General features: G+C 42.6%; 1 protein-coding gene across 1 annotated transcript in view; it reads left to right on the top strand.

Annotated features, from left to right (window-relative positions):
* The window catches only part of PXDN (peroxidasin), a 167,950-nt gene extending 154,070 nt beyond the window's left edge, over positions 1–13,880 (top strand). Inside the window, exons 19-23 of the mRNA XM_077291345.1 lie at positions 7,929–8,137; positions 8,994–9,114; positions 10,926–11,049; positions 11,672–11,785; positions 13,545–13,880. Coding sequence (XP_077147460.1) covers positions 7,929–8,137; positions 8,994–9,114; positions 10,926–11,049; positions 11,672–11,785; positions 13,545–13,658 — 682 coding nt within the window. The 3' untranslated portion in view covers positions 13,659–13,880. The remainder of the gene's footprint in view (positions 1–7,928; positions 8,138–8,993; positions 9,115–10,925; positions 11,050–11,671; positions 11,786–13,544) is intronic.
* The last annotated feature ends 1,529 nt before the right edge of the window (positions 13,881–15,409 follow it).

The raw sequence follows: 15,409 nt of genomic DNA, 5'->3' as shown, positions 1-15,409 counted from the left end.
TACAAAAACTCCACAGCTAACTAAAGATATGGAGGGTACATCTGCATCTCCAGAGATACCAGCTTGGCTAAACAAATCCTTATACAGACCAAGCTGGACAAGACAAAAAACATGGAAAAGAACTGAACAATAAGGCCACAGCATGTGGACAGCAAAAAATCAAGGCCAGAACTTATCTTTGATGAAAAGAACTGCAAAGCAGGAGAGACCAGGCAGAGATGTGAATCCTCCAGGAACAATGGACAACTGGCACTGACTAAAGGGTGAAGCAAGACTAAATAGTCCAGTCACAATTGCAAAAAGTGAACACACCTGCTTTGCTGTGATTCAGAGACAGCAGCGCTACCACTTACAACCACCGGAGGGAGCCCAAGAGCAGAATTCACAACAGTACCCCCCCCTTGAGGAGGGGTCACCGAACCCTCACCAGAGCCCCCAGGCCGATCCGGGCGAGCCAAATGAAAGGCACGAACCAAATCATCAGCATGAACATCGGAGGCAACAACCCAAGAATTATCCTCCTGGCCATAACCCTTCCATTTGACAAGATACTGAAGCTTCCGCCTCGCAAAACGAGAATCCAAAATCTTCTCAACCACATACTCCAACTCCCCATCAATCAACACCGGGGCAGGAGGATCAACAGAGGGAACAACGGGCACCACATATTTCCGCAACAAAGATCTATGAAAAACATTATGGATGGAAAAAGAGGCCGGAAGGGCCAAACGAAAAGACACTGGATTGATAATCTCAGAAATCCTATAAGGGCCAATAAACCGAGGCTTAAACTTAGGGGAAGAAACCTTTATAGGGACATGACGGGAAGACAACCAGACCAAATCCCGAAACCCGAAGCCGGGAACCAACACACCGACGACGGTTAGCAAAACGCTGAGCCCCCTCCTGAGACAACGCCAAATTGTCAACAACATGAGCCCAAATTTGCTGCAACCTGTCAACCACAGAGTCCACCCCAGGACAATCAGAAGGCTCAACCTGCCCCGAAGAAAAACGAGGATGAAAAACAGAGTTACAAAAGAAGGGTGAAACCAAGGTAGCAGAACTAGCCCGATTATTAAGGGCAAACTCGGCCAATGGCAAGAAAGCCACCCAATCATCCTGATCAGCAGACTCAAAGCATCTCAAATAAGTTTCCAAAGTCTGATTAGTTCGCTCGGTTTGGCCATTTGTCTGAGGATGAAATGCGGAAGAAAAAGACAAATCAATGCCCAGCCTAGCACAAAAGGCCCGCTAAAACCTAGAAACAAACTGGGAACCTCTGTCGGACACAATATTCTCCGGAATGCCATGCAAACGAACCACATGCTGAAAAAACAACGGAACCAAATCAGAAGAGGATGGCAACTTAGGCAAAGGTACTAAATGAACCATCTTAGAAAACCGGTCACAAACCACCCAGATAACTGACATCTTCTGGGAAACCAGTACATCCGAAACAAAATCCATAGAAATATGCGTCCAAGGCCTCTCAGGGACCGGCAAAGGCAAAAGCAACCCACTAGTGCGGGAACAGCTAGGCTTGGCCCGCACACAAGTCCCACAGTACTGCACAAAAGAACGCACATCCCGTGACAAAGAAGGCCACCAAAAGGACCTACCAACCAAATCTCTGGTACCAAAAATCCCAGGATGACCAGCCAACACAGAACAATGAACCTCAGAAATCACTTTACTAGTCCATCTGTCAGGAACAAACAGTTTCCCCACTGGACAGCGGTCAGGTTTATCAGCCTGAAATTCCTGAAGAACCCGTCGTAAATCAGGGGAGATGGCAGAAAGAATCACCCCTTCCTTCAGAATACCGATCGGCTCAAGGACCCCAGGAGAATCAGGCAAAAAGCTCCTAGAGAGGGCATCCGCCTTAACATTCTTAGAACCCGGAAGATACGAGACCTCAAAATCAAAACGGGAGAAAAACAGGGACCATCGGGCCTGTCTAGGATTCAGCCGTTTGGCAGACTCGAGATAAATCAGATTGTTATGATCGGTCAAGACCACAATACGGTGCTTGGCCCCCTCAAGCCAATGTCGCCACTCCTCAAATGCCCACTTCATAGCCAACAACTCGCGATTGCCGACATCATTTCGAGAAAAGAAGGCACACGGTTTCATCAAGGAACCATCAGAATTCCTCTGAGACAAAACGGCCCCTGCCCCAATCTCAGAAGCGTCAACCTCAACCTGAAAAGGAAGAGAAACATCCGGCTGACGCAACACAGGGGCAGAAGTAAATCGGCGTTTAAGCTCCTGAAAGGCAGAAACAGCCGCAGAGGACCAATTCGTCACATCAGCGCCTTTCTTCGTCAAATCGGTCAGGGGTTTTACCACACTGGAGAAGTTGGCAATGAAACGGCGATAAAAATTAGCAAAGCCCAAAAATTTCTGAAGGCTCTTCACGGATGTGGGCTGGATCCAATCATGAATGGCCTGAACCTTAACCGGATCCATTTCTATAGATGAGGGAGAAAAAATGAAGCCCAAAAAAGAAATCTTCTGTACTCCAAAGAGGCACTTAGACCCCTTCACAAACAAGGCATTATCACGAAGGATCTGAAATACCATCCTGACTTGTTTCACATGAGACTCCCAATCATCTGAAAAAATCAAAATATCATCCAAATATACAATCATGAATTTATCAAGATAATTCCGAAATATATCATGCATGAAGGACTGAAACACAGATGGAGCATTAGAGAGTCCGAATGGCATCACAAGATATTCAAAATGGCCTTCGGGCGTTTTAAACGCAGTTTTCCATTCGTTACCCTGCTTAATACGAACAAGATTATATGCCCCTCGAAGGTCAATCTTAGTAAACCAACTAGCCCCCTTAATCCTAGCAAACAGATCAGAAGGCAAAGGGTATTGGAATTTGACCGTGATCTTATTCAAGAGGCGATAATCAATACAGGGTCTCAAGGAGCCATCTTTTTTGGCAACAAAAAAAAACCTGCTCCCAATGGTGAAGAAGATGGCCGAATATGCCCCTTCTCCAAGGACTCCTTAACATTGCTCCGCATGGCGGTATGTTCTGGCACAAACAGGTTGAAAGGTCGGCCCTTAAAGAACTTACAGCCTGGAATCAAGTCAATAGCAGAATCACAGTCCCTATGCGGTGGAAGGGAACTGGACTTTGGCTCATTGAATACATCCTGGAAATCTGACAAAAACTCAGGAATTTCAGAAGAGGGGGAGGAGGCAATTGACATCAAAAGAACGTCACCATGAACCCCCTGACAACCCCAACTAGTCACAGACATAGATTTCCAATCTAATACCGGATTATGCACCTGTGACCATGGGAAACCCAGCACAATAGCATCATGCAAATTATGCAACACCAGAAAACAACAATCTTCCTGATGGGCTGGCGCCATGCACATTGTCAGCTGTGTCCAAAACTGAGGTTTATTTTTAGCCAATGGTGTAGCATCAATGCCCCTCAAGGAATAGGACTCTGCAAAGGCTGCAAGGGGAAACCACAGCGTCTGGCAAATTCTAAGTCCATTAAGTTTAGAGCGGCGCCTGAATCCACAAATGCCATGACAGAAAATGACGATAATGAGCAGATCAGGGTCACAGATAACAGAAATTTAGGTTGTACAGTACTGATGGTAACAGAACTAGCGATTCTCTTGGTACGCTTGGGGCAATCAGAAATAATATGAGCAGAATCGCCGCAGTAAAAACACAACCTATTCTGACGTCTGAATCCTTGTCGTTCAGCTCTAGACACAATCCTATCACACTGCATAGGCTTAGGACTCCGCTCGGAAGACAATGCCATAGTGTGCACAACTCTGCGCTCGGGCAAGCGCCGATCAATCCGAATGGCCAGAGACATGGAATCACTCAGACCAGCAGGCGTGGGGAACCCCACCATAACATCTTTAATGGATTCAGAAAGACCCTTTCTGAAGATTGCCGCCAAGGCATCCTCATTCCATTTAGTCAGTACAGACCATTTTCTAAACTTCTGGCAATATGATTCTGCTTCTTCTTGACCCTGACACAGGGCCAACAAGGTCTTCTCAGCATGATCCACTGAATTAGGTTCGTCATACAATAACCCAAGCGCCTGAAAAAAGGTGTCTACATTAAGCAACGCCGGATTCCCAGGTTCCAGGGCAAATGCCCAATCCTGGGGGTCACCACGCAGCAGAGATATAACAATTTTAACCTGCTGGATGGGATCACCAGAGGAACGGGGTTTCAGAGCAAAAAACAGTTTACAGTTATTTTTAAAGCTCAGAAATTTAAAGCTCAGAAATTTGGACCTATCTCCAAAAAACAAATCAGGAGTTGGAATTCTAGGCTCTAAAACCGGAGTCTGAACGATATAATCGGAAATACCCTGTACTCTAGCAGCAAGTTGATCCACACGAGAAGCCAATCCCTGAACATCCATACCAGCGCCGAACTCCTGAGCCACACAGAGGTAAAGAGGGAAGAAAAAAAAAAAACACAACAGACTACAGGAAAAAAAAAATGGCTCAGCACTTTCCTTCCCTTCTGAGATGCGGTTAACTCATTGTGGGCCAGTTGTACTGTTATGATCTGGTGGCCTAAGAGCAGCATGAGACGTACTCTGGAGAAGGTGGTACCTGTACTGACCGCAGACCCTGAACTTAACACCGCAACTAGAAGTAGCCGTGGAATGTACCTAGCGCTCCCTGGACATCTCGACACAGCCGGAGGACTAATTACCCCTAGAGATAGAAAAGGGAAAACTATCTTGCCTCAGAGAAAATTCCCAAAGGATAGGCAGCCCCCCACAAATATTGACTGTGAGAGGAGAGGGAAAAAACACAGACTGAAATCAGAATTTAGCAAAGGAGGCCACTTCTAGCTAAATAGAAAGGATAGGACAGAGTACTATGCGGTCAGTATTAAAACACTAGAAAATATCCACCACAGAAAATACAAAAACTCCACAGCTAACTAAAGATATGGAGGGTACATCTGCATCTCCAGAGATACCAGCTTGGCTAAACAAATCCTTATACAGACCAAGCTGGACAAGACAAAAAACATGGAAAAGAACTGAACAATAAGGCCACAGCATGTGGACAGCAAAAAATCAAGGCCAGAACTTATCTTTGATGAAAAGAACTGCAAAGCAGGAGAGACCAGGCAGAGATGTGAATCCTCCAGGAACAATGGACAACTGGCACTGACTAAAGGGTGAAGCAAGACTAAATAGCCCAGTCACAATTGCAAAAAGTGAACACACCTGATAAATGCTGTGATTCAGAGACAGCAGCGCTACCACTTACAACCACCGGAGGTAGCCCAAGAGCAGAATTCACAACAGGCCACCCACCTTGGTAATCCCAGCCCCGCAGTGTGTTATGCAATTTTTGCACAGTGTGGGGCTGGGATTACCAAGGTGGGTGGCCGCACAGGCGCCGTCTGCAAGCCTGGCTGTGACGTCAGAAGGCCAAAGCTCACTGCACCTGCACCAGACAGTACTACACAGCGCAGGCACCGGAGTTCATGCGAAAACAGAGCGGAGGGGGCGGCCCCCGGCGCCCCTGAAGATTTGAGTGATGGCAGTGTGGCGTTTCAAGCAGGGGGTGAGGACCTGCCTCCCTGGCGAAAGACAGGTATTTTGGAGAAGTTATAAAATGCTTTATTTTGGAAATACATGCACCAAAAACTAAAAGAGCCACCTTGTTAGAATGCAGCATTACTGCTGCACAAGGTGGCTCTTTTAGTTTATAACGGCTGGAGGGGGTGACAGTGGCCCTTTAATGATAAACTTACCTGGAGCACCCAATGCAAGGCAGCAGCTGCCAAGGCAAACAGGATCATGGGGTGCATTAAAAGACGTCTGGATACACATGATGAGAGCATTATACTGCCTCTGTACAAATCCTTGGTTAGACCACACATGGATTACTGTGTACAGTTTTGGGTACCAGTGTTTAGGAAGGATATAATAGAACTAGAGTGAATACAAAGGAGGGCAACAAAATAATAGGGGATGGGGGAACTAAACTACCCAGAGAGATTAGCAAAATTAGGATTATTTAGTCTAGAAAAAAGACGACTAAGGGGCGATCTAATAACCATGTATTACCATATAAGGGGACAATACAAATATCTCTCCGAGGATCTGTTTATACCAAGGAAGGTGACGGTCACAAGGGGGCATTCTCTGCGTCTGGAGGAGAGAAAGTTTTTCCACCAACATAAAAGAAGATTCTTTACTGTCAGGGCAGTGAGAATCTGGAATTCCTTGCCTGAGGAGGTGGTGATGGTGAACTCAGTCGAGGGGTTCAAGAAAGGCCTGGATGTCTTCCTGGAGCGTAACAATATTGTACCTTACAGTTATCTGGAGATTTATTCTGACGGAATATAGGCTGAACTGGATGGACAAATGTCTTTTTTCGGCCATACTAACTATGTTACTATGTATTAAGAAATTGACAAGTGGGTGTTGTCAGGGATGTAATTGTGACATGATCGACGTCCCTGAATTTCATTGGGTGCTGATGTGTTACTATGTCTTAGAGATCACTGTCGTTGTGGAATTATGTTGAGTGAGCAAGAGTCCCGACATCTTATTGTCTCTATGGTGTTTTTATGAGCATTACATCTGTGCATGCACAATGGCATCTGGACAGTATCTTTGACACCTAAGAATTTCAAAGGCCACATTATGGCTTATTGAAGTAAAGAACATGCACTGCTCTAGGTAATCTTTGATGGAATTGGCTGGGATAATTGTTGTACCATATTATTTTGTAATTCATTGACTATGTGAATAATATGTGAATAATAGCTTTGCTGATAGTACAGTTGTAAGAGTTGCAGCACAGTAAGGCTATGTGCACACGTTCCGGATTTTTCGTGTTTTTTGTGTTTTTTCAGTGGTTTTCCGCGGCAAAAACACTTAAAAAACGCATGCATTAAGCATCCCATCCTTTTTAATGCATTCCGCAATTTTAGCGATAAAAATGCATTGCGGAAAAAAACACAGCATGTTCATTAATTTTGCGGGTTTCCCTCTATTTATTGCATTGGGAAGCTCCCGAAAAATCCGCTCAAAAAACACGCAAAAAAAAAAAAAACGCAAGCGGATTTCCTGCGAAAGTAGTCAGGATTTTCTCAGGAAAATTCTGCACACTTTCCTGAACATGGGCACATAGCCTTAAACCTATTATAAGCCCTTATTATCTGCTTGTTAGCTCATTGTAACCCCATCCCCCAGAGGACACCTTAGGTTTATTATATTGAGAAGTTTTACTTTTTTTTGCCTTTTGGCAATTTATATATAATATGGAGTCTATCTCTACGCGTCTCAGTCCACTTTAATACTGTTGCCACTTATTGTGGAGAATTCTCTACAACTGACATGCCAGAAAGGCTGTTCAAACCTATTTGAAAGGGTTTCTTCAGTCATTGGAAAAAAAAATAAAATCATTCTGGATATATTTTAATTATTAGAAAATCACCTTAGTTTTGTCTAGTGTGGTAATCGCTATAGTACATTAATAAATGAAAATGACCGCCATCTTGTTACAACAGTGGAAGCCTGTCCTGTGGTGTTAATTGGACCAGTGCCTGTGAGCATGTGCAGATAGCTGAGCAGTTTGTGGTCATATCCAGGTCACAGTGGCGGAGCTTCCTACCGCACATGCTCAGACACTGGTCCTATTAACAATACAGGACAGGTTTCAGTCATTGTAACAAGATGGCAGCCATTTTCATGTAATACAGTTATTACCTCCTGTGAAAAGTATGTAAGAATTTATTAATAATGACCATTTCTGAGTCTCTTTTTTTTACTATTTCCCATTCAATGAGAACTTGTTCAGGTGAAAAGCTTTATATGTTATGCTAATATATCTGTGTATAAAGCCTCAGCTAGACATCTTTGTGTCTTAATGTATTAGGTTTTGGTATGAGAACCCGGGGATGTTCACACCGGCTCAGTTGACACAAATCAAGCAGACCTCTCTAGCGAGAGTCCTATGTGACAACGGAGACAACATCACCAAAGTGCAGCCCGATGTGTTCAAAATGGCCGAGTTCCCACATGGCTACGTCAGCTGTAAACAGATACCCCAGCTGGACCTGCGGCTCTGGAAGGATTGCTGTGAAGGTAGGGTCTCATGCAATTCATAGCTTGTACTCCAGACAGCAGAAAGATAGTGATTATGTTCTCAGATCTTGACCAATATTTGGGTTGACATGATCTTCTGATAGGATATCGTACTTGTGAGAAGATTTTATTGGGAATGTCTCCAACTTGGATATCTCCAGAATGAATGGGCTCATTGTCAACAAGAACCCACTAGAAATCTGACGCAATATTCAACCATTGTTGGTTTCACAGTAACATTCGTTCAATGTTGTCAGATCTTCATTAGCAGAAATCTGTTTGCTTTGTCTTCAGAACGCAAGAAAATTCGTGAAATCTGAAAAGCTTCTAGATTTCAAAAATGTGAATTTTTTACAAACTTTTTTGACTTCTAAAAAGAAAATTTGGACTGGATTAATATTGTAATATAATGGTCTAGCTAGAGTGGACATTTAGGTAATTGCAGAAAATGTTCATAAATAAAGATCAAACAGTACATACGTAAAAGAATCTTGAAATATTGGACACATGAATGGCATAAGAAAAGTCCGATAAATAGCTAACATTTATGATTAATGTTTCTATGAAAAAATTTTTTTTTTTAAAGTTACATGCATTAGATAAACTATTTCCTAGTGCTCGGACCCCGAGCAATCAACTATTCTCTATAAGGGAACCAGGCAGCAAATTATTTACAGCATTAAATGGTTAATCCCACAAATCCATTATTTTTCACAAAGCGCAGTAAATTCATATTTATTGATAATATACAGACTAAGTCCAAAATAATATTTGTTTCTCGTACCTTTTAGTGTCTTTACTTAATCTCTTGTTTATTACTTGTTATATATATTTTATGTGTTCTCTTAACTCTTAGACTGTAGGTCCAGAGGACAATTTAGCTCTTTCTCCGGTCACTTCAGGGGTAAACGTGACACAGAATATAGCTATAAAGAAGAAAAACCTCAGGAGACTCCTATGACCAATGACGTTTCTATGTAAGTGATATGCTCTATAGGCCCTGTACAGTTTAGCAGCTTTTCAGAGAGTGAGACCTGCCTGATATTCTCTATTTCCCGTGGGTCCAGCATTGAGTCTGCTCCGCTGCTGTTTGTCAGTAATTGGCTGCAGCGCTGAAGTCACAATGACATCGACGCAGCCAATCTCTGAGCTCGACAGCCTGTGTAGCCGGAACGCCCCAATCAGAGCCACTGAGCTCTCTGATTGGCCACTGCTCTGTCGACCTGATTTTTGCACTGTAGCCAATATCTGATTCTGGAAGCATTGCCAGAGACTCTACGTTGGACCCAGTGAGTAAAGTGCAGCTTGTGGAGTTTTTTTCTAACAAAATTTTGCTTGGGAATTGTCAATTTCTTATTTCACATTATTAATAGTGATGAGCGAATATACTCGTTACTCGAGATTTCCCGAGCACGCTCGGGTGACCTCCGAGTGTTTTTAGTGCTCGGAGATTGTTTTCTTCACCCCAGCTGAATGACTTACATCTGTTAGCCAGGCTGAGTACATGTGGGGGTTGCCTGGTTGCTAGGGAATCCCCACATGTACTTATGCTGGCTAATAGATGTAAATCATCCAGCTGAGGAGAGGAAAACTAAATCTCCGAGCACTAAAAATACTCGGAGGACCCCCGAGTGTGCTCGGGAAATCTCGAGTAACGGGTATATTCGCTCATCACTAATTATTAAACTTCCAGTTGGTGTAGGCATGCCACTTCCTACTTTTTCACTTAGGCATTATGACCTACATGTATCCCTTATCGTATAATTTACATATACAGTGAATTTACATAAAAATCTGAAAAACATTGTCTAAACATTACATTCATTGCACCAATCTGTAGCTATAGAAGGGAATTAACCCCATAGCTGCATTCATAATTCTACAATTTCTAAAAATGGACCTTTCCTCCCAGATTTCCTTTGCTGGCTCAGTGTCTCGCAAATACAAACCACAACATGTGATTTTGGTAAAGTATTGTCTGTAAACAAGACATTGTGGTCTCTCTCCAGCTGCGGAACTACTACTCCAGGCAATACCGCCAGTCTGTAGAAACGCTGTCCATCTGAAAGAAGAGATACCTTAAGATGTTAAACGGACTGTCCAAATGCATCAAGCTGACCTCTATCCATAACATAGCTGATAATTTGCTGATCATGGCGGTCCCTCCAATGGCTCCTCCACAGATCTCAAGAAGTGGTCTACAAAGTGCCCCATTGAATGGAGCCATGTGATCCTAGCCTTGTAATATAAGTGTTAGTACAAGATAAGTAGTGAAATAAAAATATGAAGTTACTCAGCATAAAAAAAGTAGTAAAAAAAATAAGCAGTAGGCACCAAATGCTAACATCAGTGGGAAAATGAGATCTGCCAAGGCTAGGACGAAAAGGCAGTGGTGGTGCTCCGGAAGTAGAAAATAGACAAAGTGAATAATAAGAGTGAAGAACTCACAGTACACACCAAACTACATAAAAAATGTGTTTATTTCCAAAATAAGCGCATATCTTGGGAGAGTTCGTGGTATGGGACTGGGTAACAGCCGTTTCGCGATCACTTATCATCTGAGCCTCAGATCAGGCCAGATGAAGCGAAAGTGAAGGCGAGACAGCTGTTTCCCTGCTTTTTTATGCAGCTTGGTGAGTACCGTAAATTATTTTCTATTACTGTACATTACTCAACTTTTTATGAAGCTATAGTATCAGTCACAATTTTCTACCTAGTGATCCGATATTAGAGCCCTCATATCCTTTTCATTCTTTCAACTCTTAATGTCTTTTTCTTTGTCTTTCAGCTCACCCATAAATACCACTTTAAGCACTGAGCAACCAAAGAATATAAAGAATATGCCACTTGTCAACGACTTTAAGGACTTTGTTCTCGATATGCAAAAGACAATTACAAGTCTAAGAAAACAGGTATTGTGTGACTGAAGACAGAATACTCTGAATTAATTAACTGCTGTAAAGTAGTAGTATTGATGGGGTGTTGGTGGAGCGGGGTATTATAAATTCCCTGGAGGGAGTTATCATTATTACCCTTCTCCTCTTAGCAGCTTATACAAATCGTCATGATTGCCAACAGTCCCAAATTTTGTGAGACATTATCCTCAAGCTAAACCACAAAGTATTCCTACTTGTTGGCATGAAAAAATGCAATGGTGGCTAATTTGGGGACCTTGCAAAAGGGGAAGGACTTTAAGTGGGTTTTAACTGCTAATAAATAGGAATGTATTACAACCTAGGGGACGATAACGAGCACAAATATAGTTCAAAATGTTTATTCAGTGTGACCAGTATTTAAAAACACACACAAGAACCCCTTAAATGTGGTTGAATGATTATGGATCACATGTGATTTTGGCAGTTTTTGACAAATACAGAATGATTATAACATACACAATACTAAAATGCTAGCGCGCAGAAGAGGCAAGGGTCACACATACTGAGCCAAATAACCCTTAGTGTGTGGGAGCCTGGAGAATCGCTTTAATATATCATTGAAAACGATCAATTTTTTTAATTTTTATTCATGTTTTAGATCAAAAAACTTGAGTCGCGGTTAAGCAGTACAGACTGCACTGAAGAAACTGGAAGGACACGTACCACTAACGAAAGATGGAACAAAGATTCTTGTACAAAATGTGAATGTAAAGTAAGTAATTGATATAGGAAAAAGCAACCTATAGAATGTTTCCTGAAATATATTGTAGCTGTGCTAAACTGCAGAATTTCAAGCTTTTATACACTCACCTTTTTTAATCTAGTATTTTGGATAATAACTCCCTATTAAACTGTGATATACTAGTAAGGACTTGCATAATGCTTTTAATTGTGTTTATTTTGTTATTGTGCACAGTTCTTGCAATTTTTCATGTTGAGACATTTAATATGTATCATCGTACCTCTTCTTTTTTTTTCCCTCCTTTCCTTTCATTTGCTTCCCTTTTTCCTCCCTTTTCCTTTCATTTTCTTCTTTTTGTCTTCTCCTCTCCCCCTTTTGTCTTCTCCTCTCCCCCTTTTGTCTTCTCCTCTCCCCCTTTTGTCTTCTCCTCTCCCCCTTTTGTCTTCTCCTCTCCCCCTTTTGTCTTCTCCTCTCCCCCTTTTGTCTTCTCCTCTCCCCCTTTCGTCTTCTCCTCTCCCCTTTTATCATCTTTGTCTCCTCTCCCCTTTTGTCTTCTTCTTCTCCTCTCCCTTTTGTCTTCTTCTCCTCTGCCCCTTTTGTTTTCCTCTCCTCCTCCTCCTCCTCCTCTGCCCCTTTTGTCTTCTCCTCTTTTGTCTTCTCCTCCTCCTCTGCACCTTTCATCTTTTCCCCCTCCCCCTCGCCCCTTTTGTCTTTTCCTCCTCCCCTCGCCCCGTTTCATCTTTTCCTCCCCCCTCACCCCCTTTCATCTTTTCCTCCTCCCCCTCGCCTACTTTCGTCTTTTCCTACTGCCCCTCGCCCTCATTGGACTTATCCTCCTGCCCCTCGCCCTCATTGGACTTATCCTCCTGCCCCTCGCCCTCTTTGGACTTTTCCTCCTGACCCTCGCCCCCTTTGGACTTTTCTTCCCCCCTTTCTTCTTTTCCTCCTCACCCTCCTTCGTCTTTTCCTCCTGCCCCTCGCCCTCTTTGGACTTGTCCTCCTGCCCCTCGCCCTCTTTGGACTTTTCCTACTGCCCCTCGCCCCCTTTGGACTTTTCCTCCTGACCCTCGCCCCTTTGGACTTTTCCTCCTGACCCTCGCCCCTTTGGACTTTTCCTCCTGACCCTCGCCCCCTTTGGACTTTTCCTCTGGCCCCTCGCCCCTTTTGACTTTTCCTCCAGCCCCTCACCCCCTTTCGACTTTTCCTCCTGACCCTCGCCCCTTTTAGAATTTTCCTCCTCCTCCTCGCCCCCTTTCAATTTTTTTTTTGCCTCATTCTCACCACTGTTATGTTTTGTACCCAACTTCTTTGCCCCAAGCTCACCATTCTTTGCTTTCTCTACATTTCCCCAACTTGAACTTAACTATTCTGAGGACAAGTGTTTAAATGTCTGTACTGGGATCCCCCACAGGTCATGAGTAAGGGGGTTAATGTATCCCTTGTTTCAACGACTGCGCAGTCATGCATTCATTCTTCCACTTCCTTGTCTATGGATCTGAGCTGTTGCTTTCAGCCCCCTATACAATAGATTGGCAGTGGACATTAGACCACATTCTTGTGATCAGTGGATCTCTCTACAGTGGGCTCCCCACCCAGCAGTTACACACATCCGCTGTCCTGTGGATAGATCATAAAGTGTGATTGTGGAGCAAACCGTTTTTAGAGTGTTTGAAGTTGATTATGGCTAAAGTACCACATGTCTTTTCTAATTTCGCGTGCAGCTCTTATTGGTAAGAATTACTGTAGGAAGCTCCTCAGTGTGATCCTCCTGATTTATCTTGTCTTCCAGAATGGGTCCATCACATGTTTCGTGGAATCCTGCACCCCTGCTCCTTGTTTATCACCTGTTAGAAAAGAAGGAACTTGCTGTCCAGTCTGCACAGATACTACACAAAGCACATAATTGTCCAGATATCCTCGGTTCAGGAGAGCCGGATTCATCCAAGTCCTCCATACCCTGGTTACAGCAGTTTGTCTACACTGCATCCTTTTTTTTTTTTTTTTGCCTTCATCACTTCCACAGTATCGCAATGGTTGTTTTTGTATTTTTTTCCTTTTATACCTAGTTACCTTTTATACCTAAAATGGTCTTTGTTAAAGGGAAGTATATAAAGCAATGACAGGATATTATTGTTTGTGTCAGCCATATTTCCTCGGATAAACGCTTCTCAGGTTGGGAATACAAACTGGTGCTAATCGCAGTATCTTATTCTGTAAATGTCACATCCGTGCAGCTCCGTTCAGTTTGGGGGGGATCTCACAAATGGGAAACCTTCCGGTATGTATAAAGGTTTTATAGCAATTCATCCGGTAGTGATGGCAGCCAGTTATTTAAGAGAAAATAATCATATATTTTTTTTGCTTTAAGGCGAGTATACCTTTAATCTCTGTGAGAGACTCTCCATTTTATATTAACTCAGGCCCAGCTTTATACGAATGTCTAGTATATATTTCTATATGTTTTTCTATACAGATCGAATTCTGTGCCTATGACAAGAAAACACCTATACAATCAAACGAGGTATCCAGGATAATAACAATACTGCTTTTTCTGGAAAAGGCGTTTTAACCTTTTAAGTCTTCTGCATTGAAGTAAATGGGTTGGAACTGCAGTACCACATGTAACCTGTGGACAGGTGTGGCACTGTTTCTGGAAAAGGAGAGCCACGTTTATCTAATCTTTGAAAACCCCATAAGGCACTGCATAGAAGAACTCAATAGTGGCTTGATTTGTGGTTCAATTATTTTCTTTCTTTTTTTTGTGTGCTGCAAATTGTTACTGTGCTTTTTTTTTTATGGCGTCTTCACAAAAATTGTTTTTGGTGATTTATTAATCTGAACTTTATCGGTAACCTGTTATATACAGTAAAGGTAGCCAAGTTGTAATTTTCTCCAGTATTCACAGAAGTCTGTAAATGCACTGGTCACTGATGTCCACTAGAGGCGCTAGCTAGTAGTAGTAATTAAACTTTAGAGGGGATATTATAATAAATGTAGACCACAAATGGCTGCCCCCACGATCTTTAGAATTGAGGACTTAAAGCATGGTATGTTATACGGAAGTAGACCTCGTGGGCTAGGCTTGCTCTTTCACTTATCATTATTGGTTTGGGCTTAGACTTACAAATCAATGGAAGGACAACAGTTATACCTCATTTCTCCTTTGAATGGTGCTCAGTAGAGGCAATAAAACATGGACTGATGTATTATATTTCTGTGATCACAATTAATTACCATTACAGTCTACATTTGTACATGATTTGAGTAGTATCTTTCTTTGTAGCAGCATTTAAGTTGTAAAATGGCTGAAAATATATAGCCCTAATCCTAGAAGGACTTTGGACCGATGTTGCAGATTTAAAGGAAAGCCATCATCAGAATATGACCTACTGTTTAAATCAGGTTTTTTTGTTAAATGTGTTTTTGTAAAAAAAAAAATGCCCATATCACAATTTATATTAGAAATAAAAAAAAAATTGAAATCTTGCAATTTTCACACTGGTCACTGGGGCTTTTTTAGACTTCAACTTTCTATGGTTTCAGGAAACAACACATGTGCATAGTCACAATGGCCAGACCCCGACTCTATCTTTTTACAATTGTCTGTTGAGCCCGTGCAAAGATCATTGTGAATGGAGGACGAGCAGGTTCAGC

The sequence above is a fragment of the Ranitomeya variabilis genome, chromosome 2, assembly GCF_051348905.1.
Source record: "Ranitomeya variabilis isolate aRanVar5 chromosome 2, aRanVar5.hap1, whole genome shotgun sequence".
Lineage (NCBI taxonomy): Eukaryota > Metazoa > Chordata > Amphibia > Anura > Dendrobatidae > Ranitomeya > Ranitomeya variabilis.
Note: the sequence above shows the minus strand (reverse complement) of the source record. Positions and strands in the feature narration are given on the sequence as shown.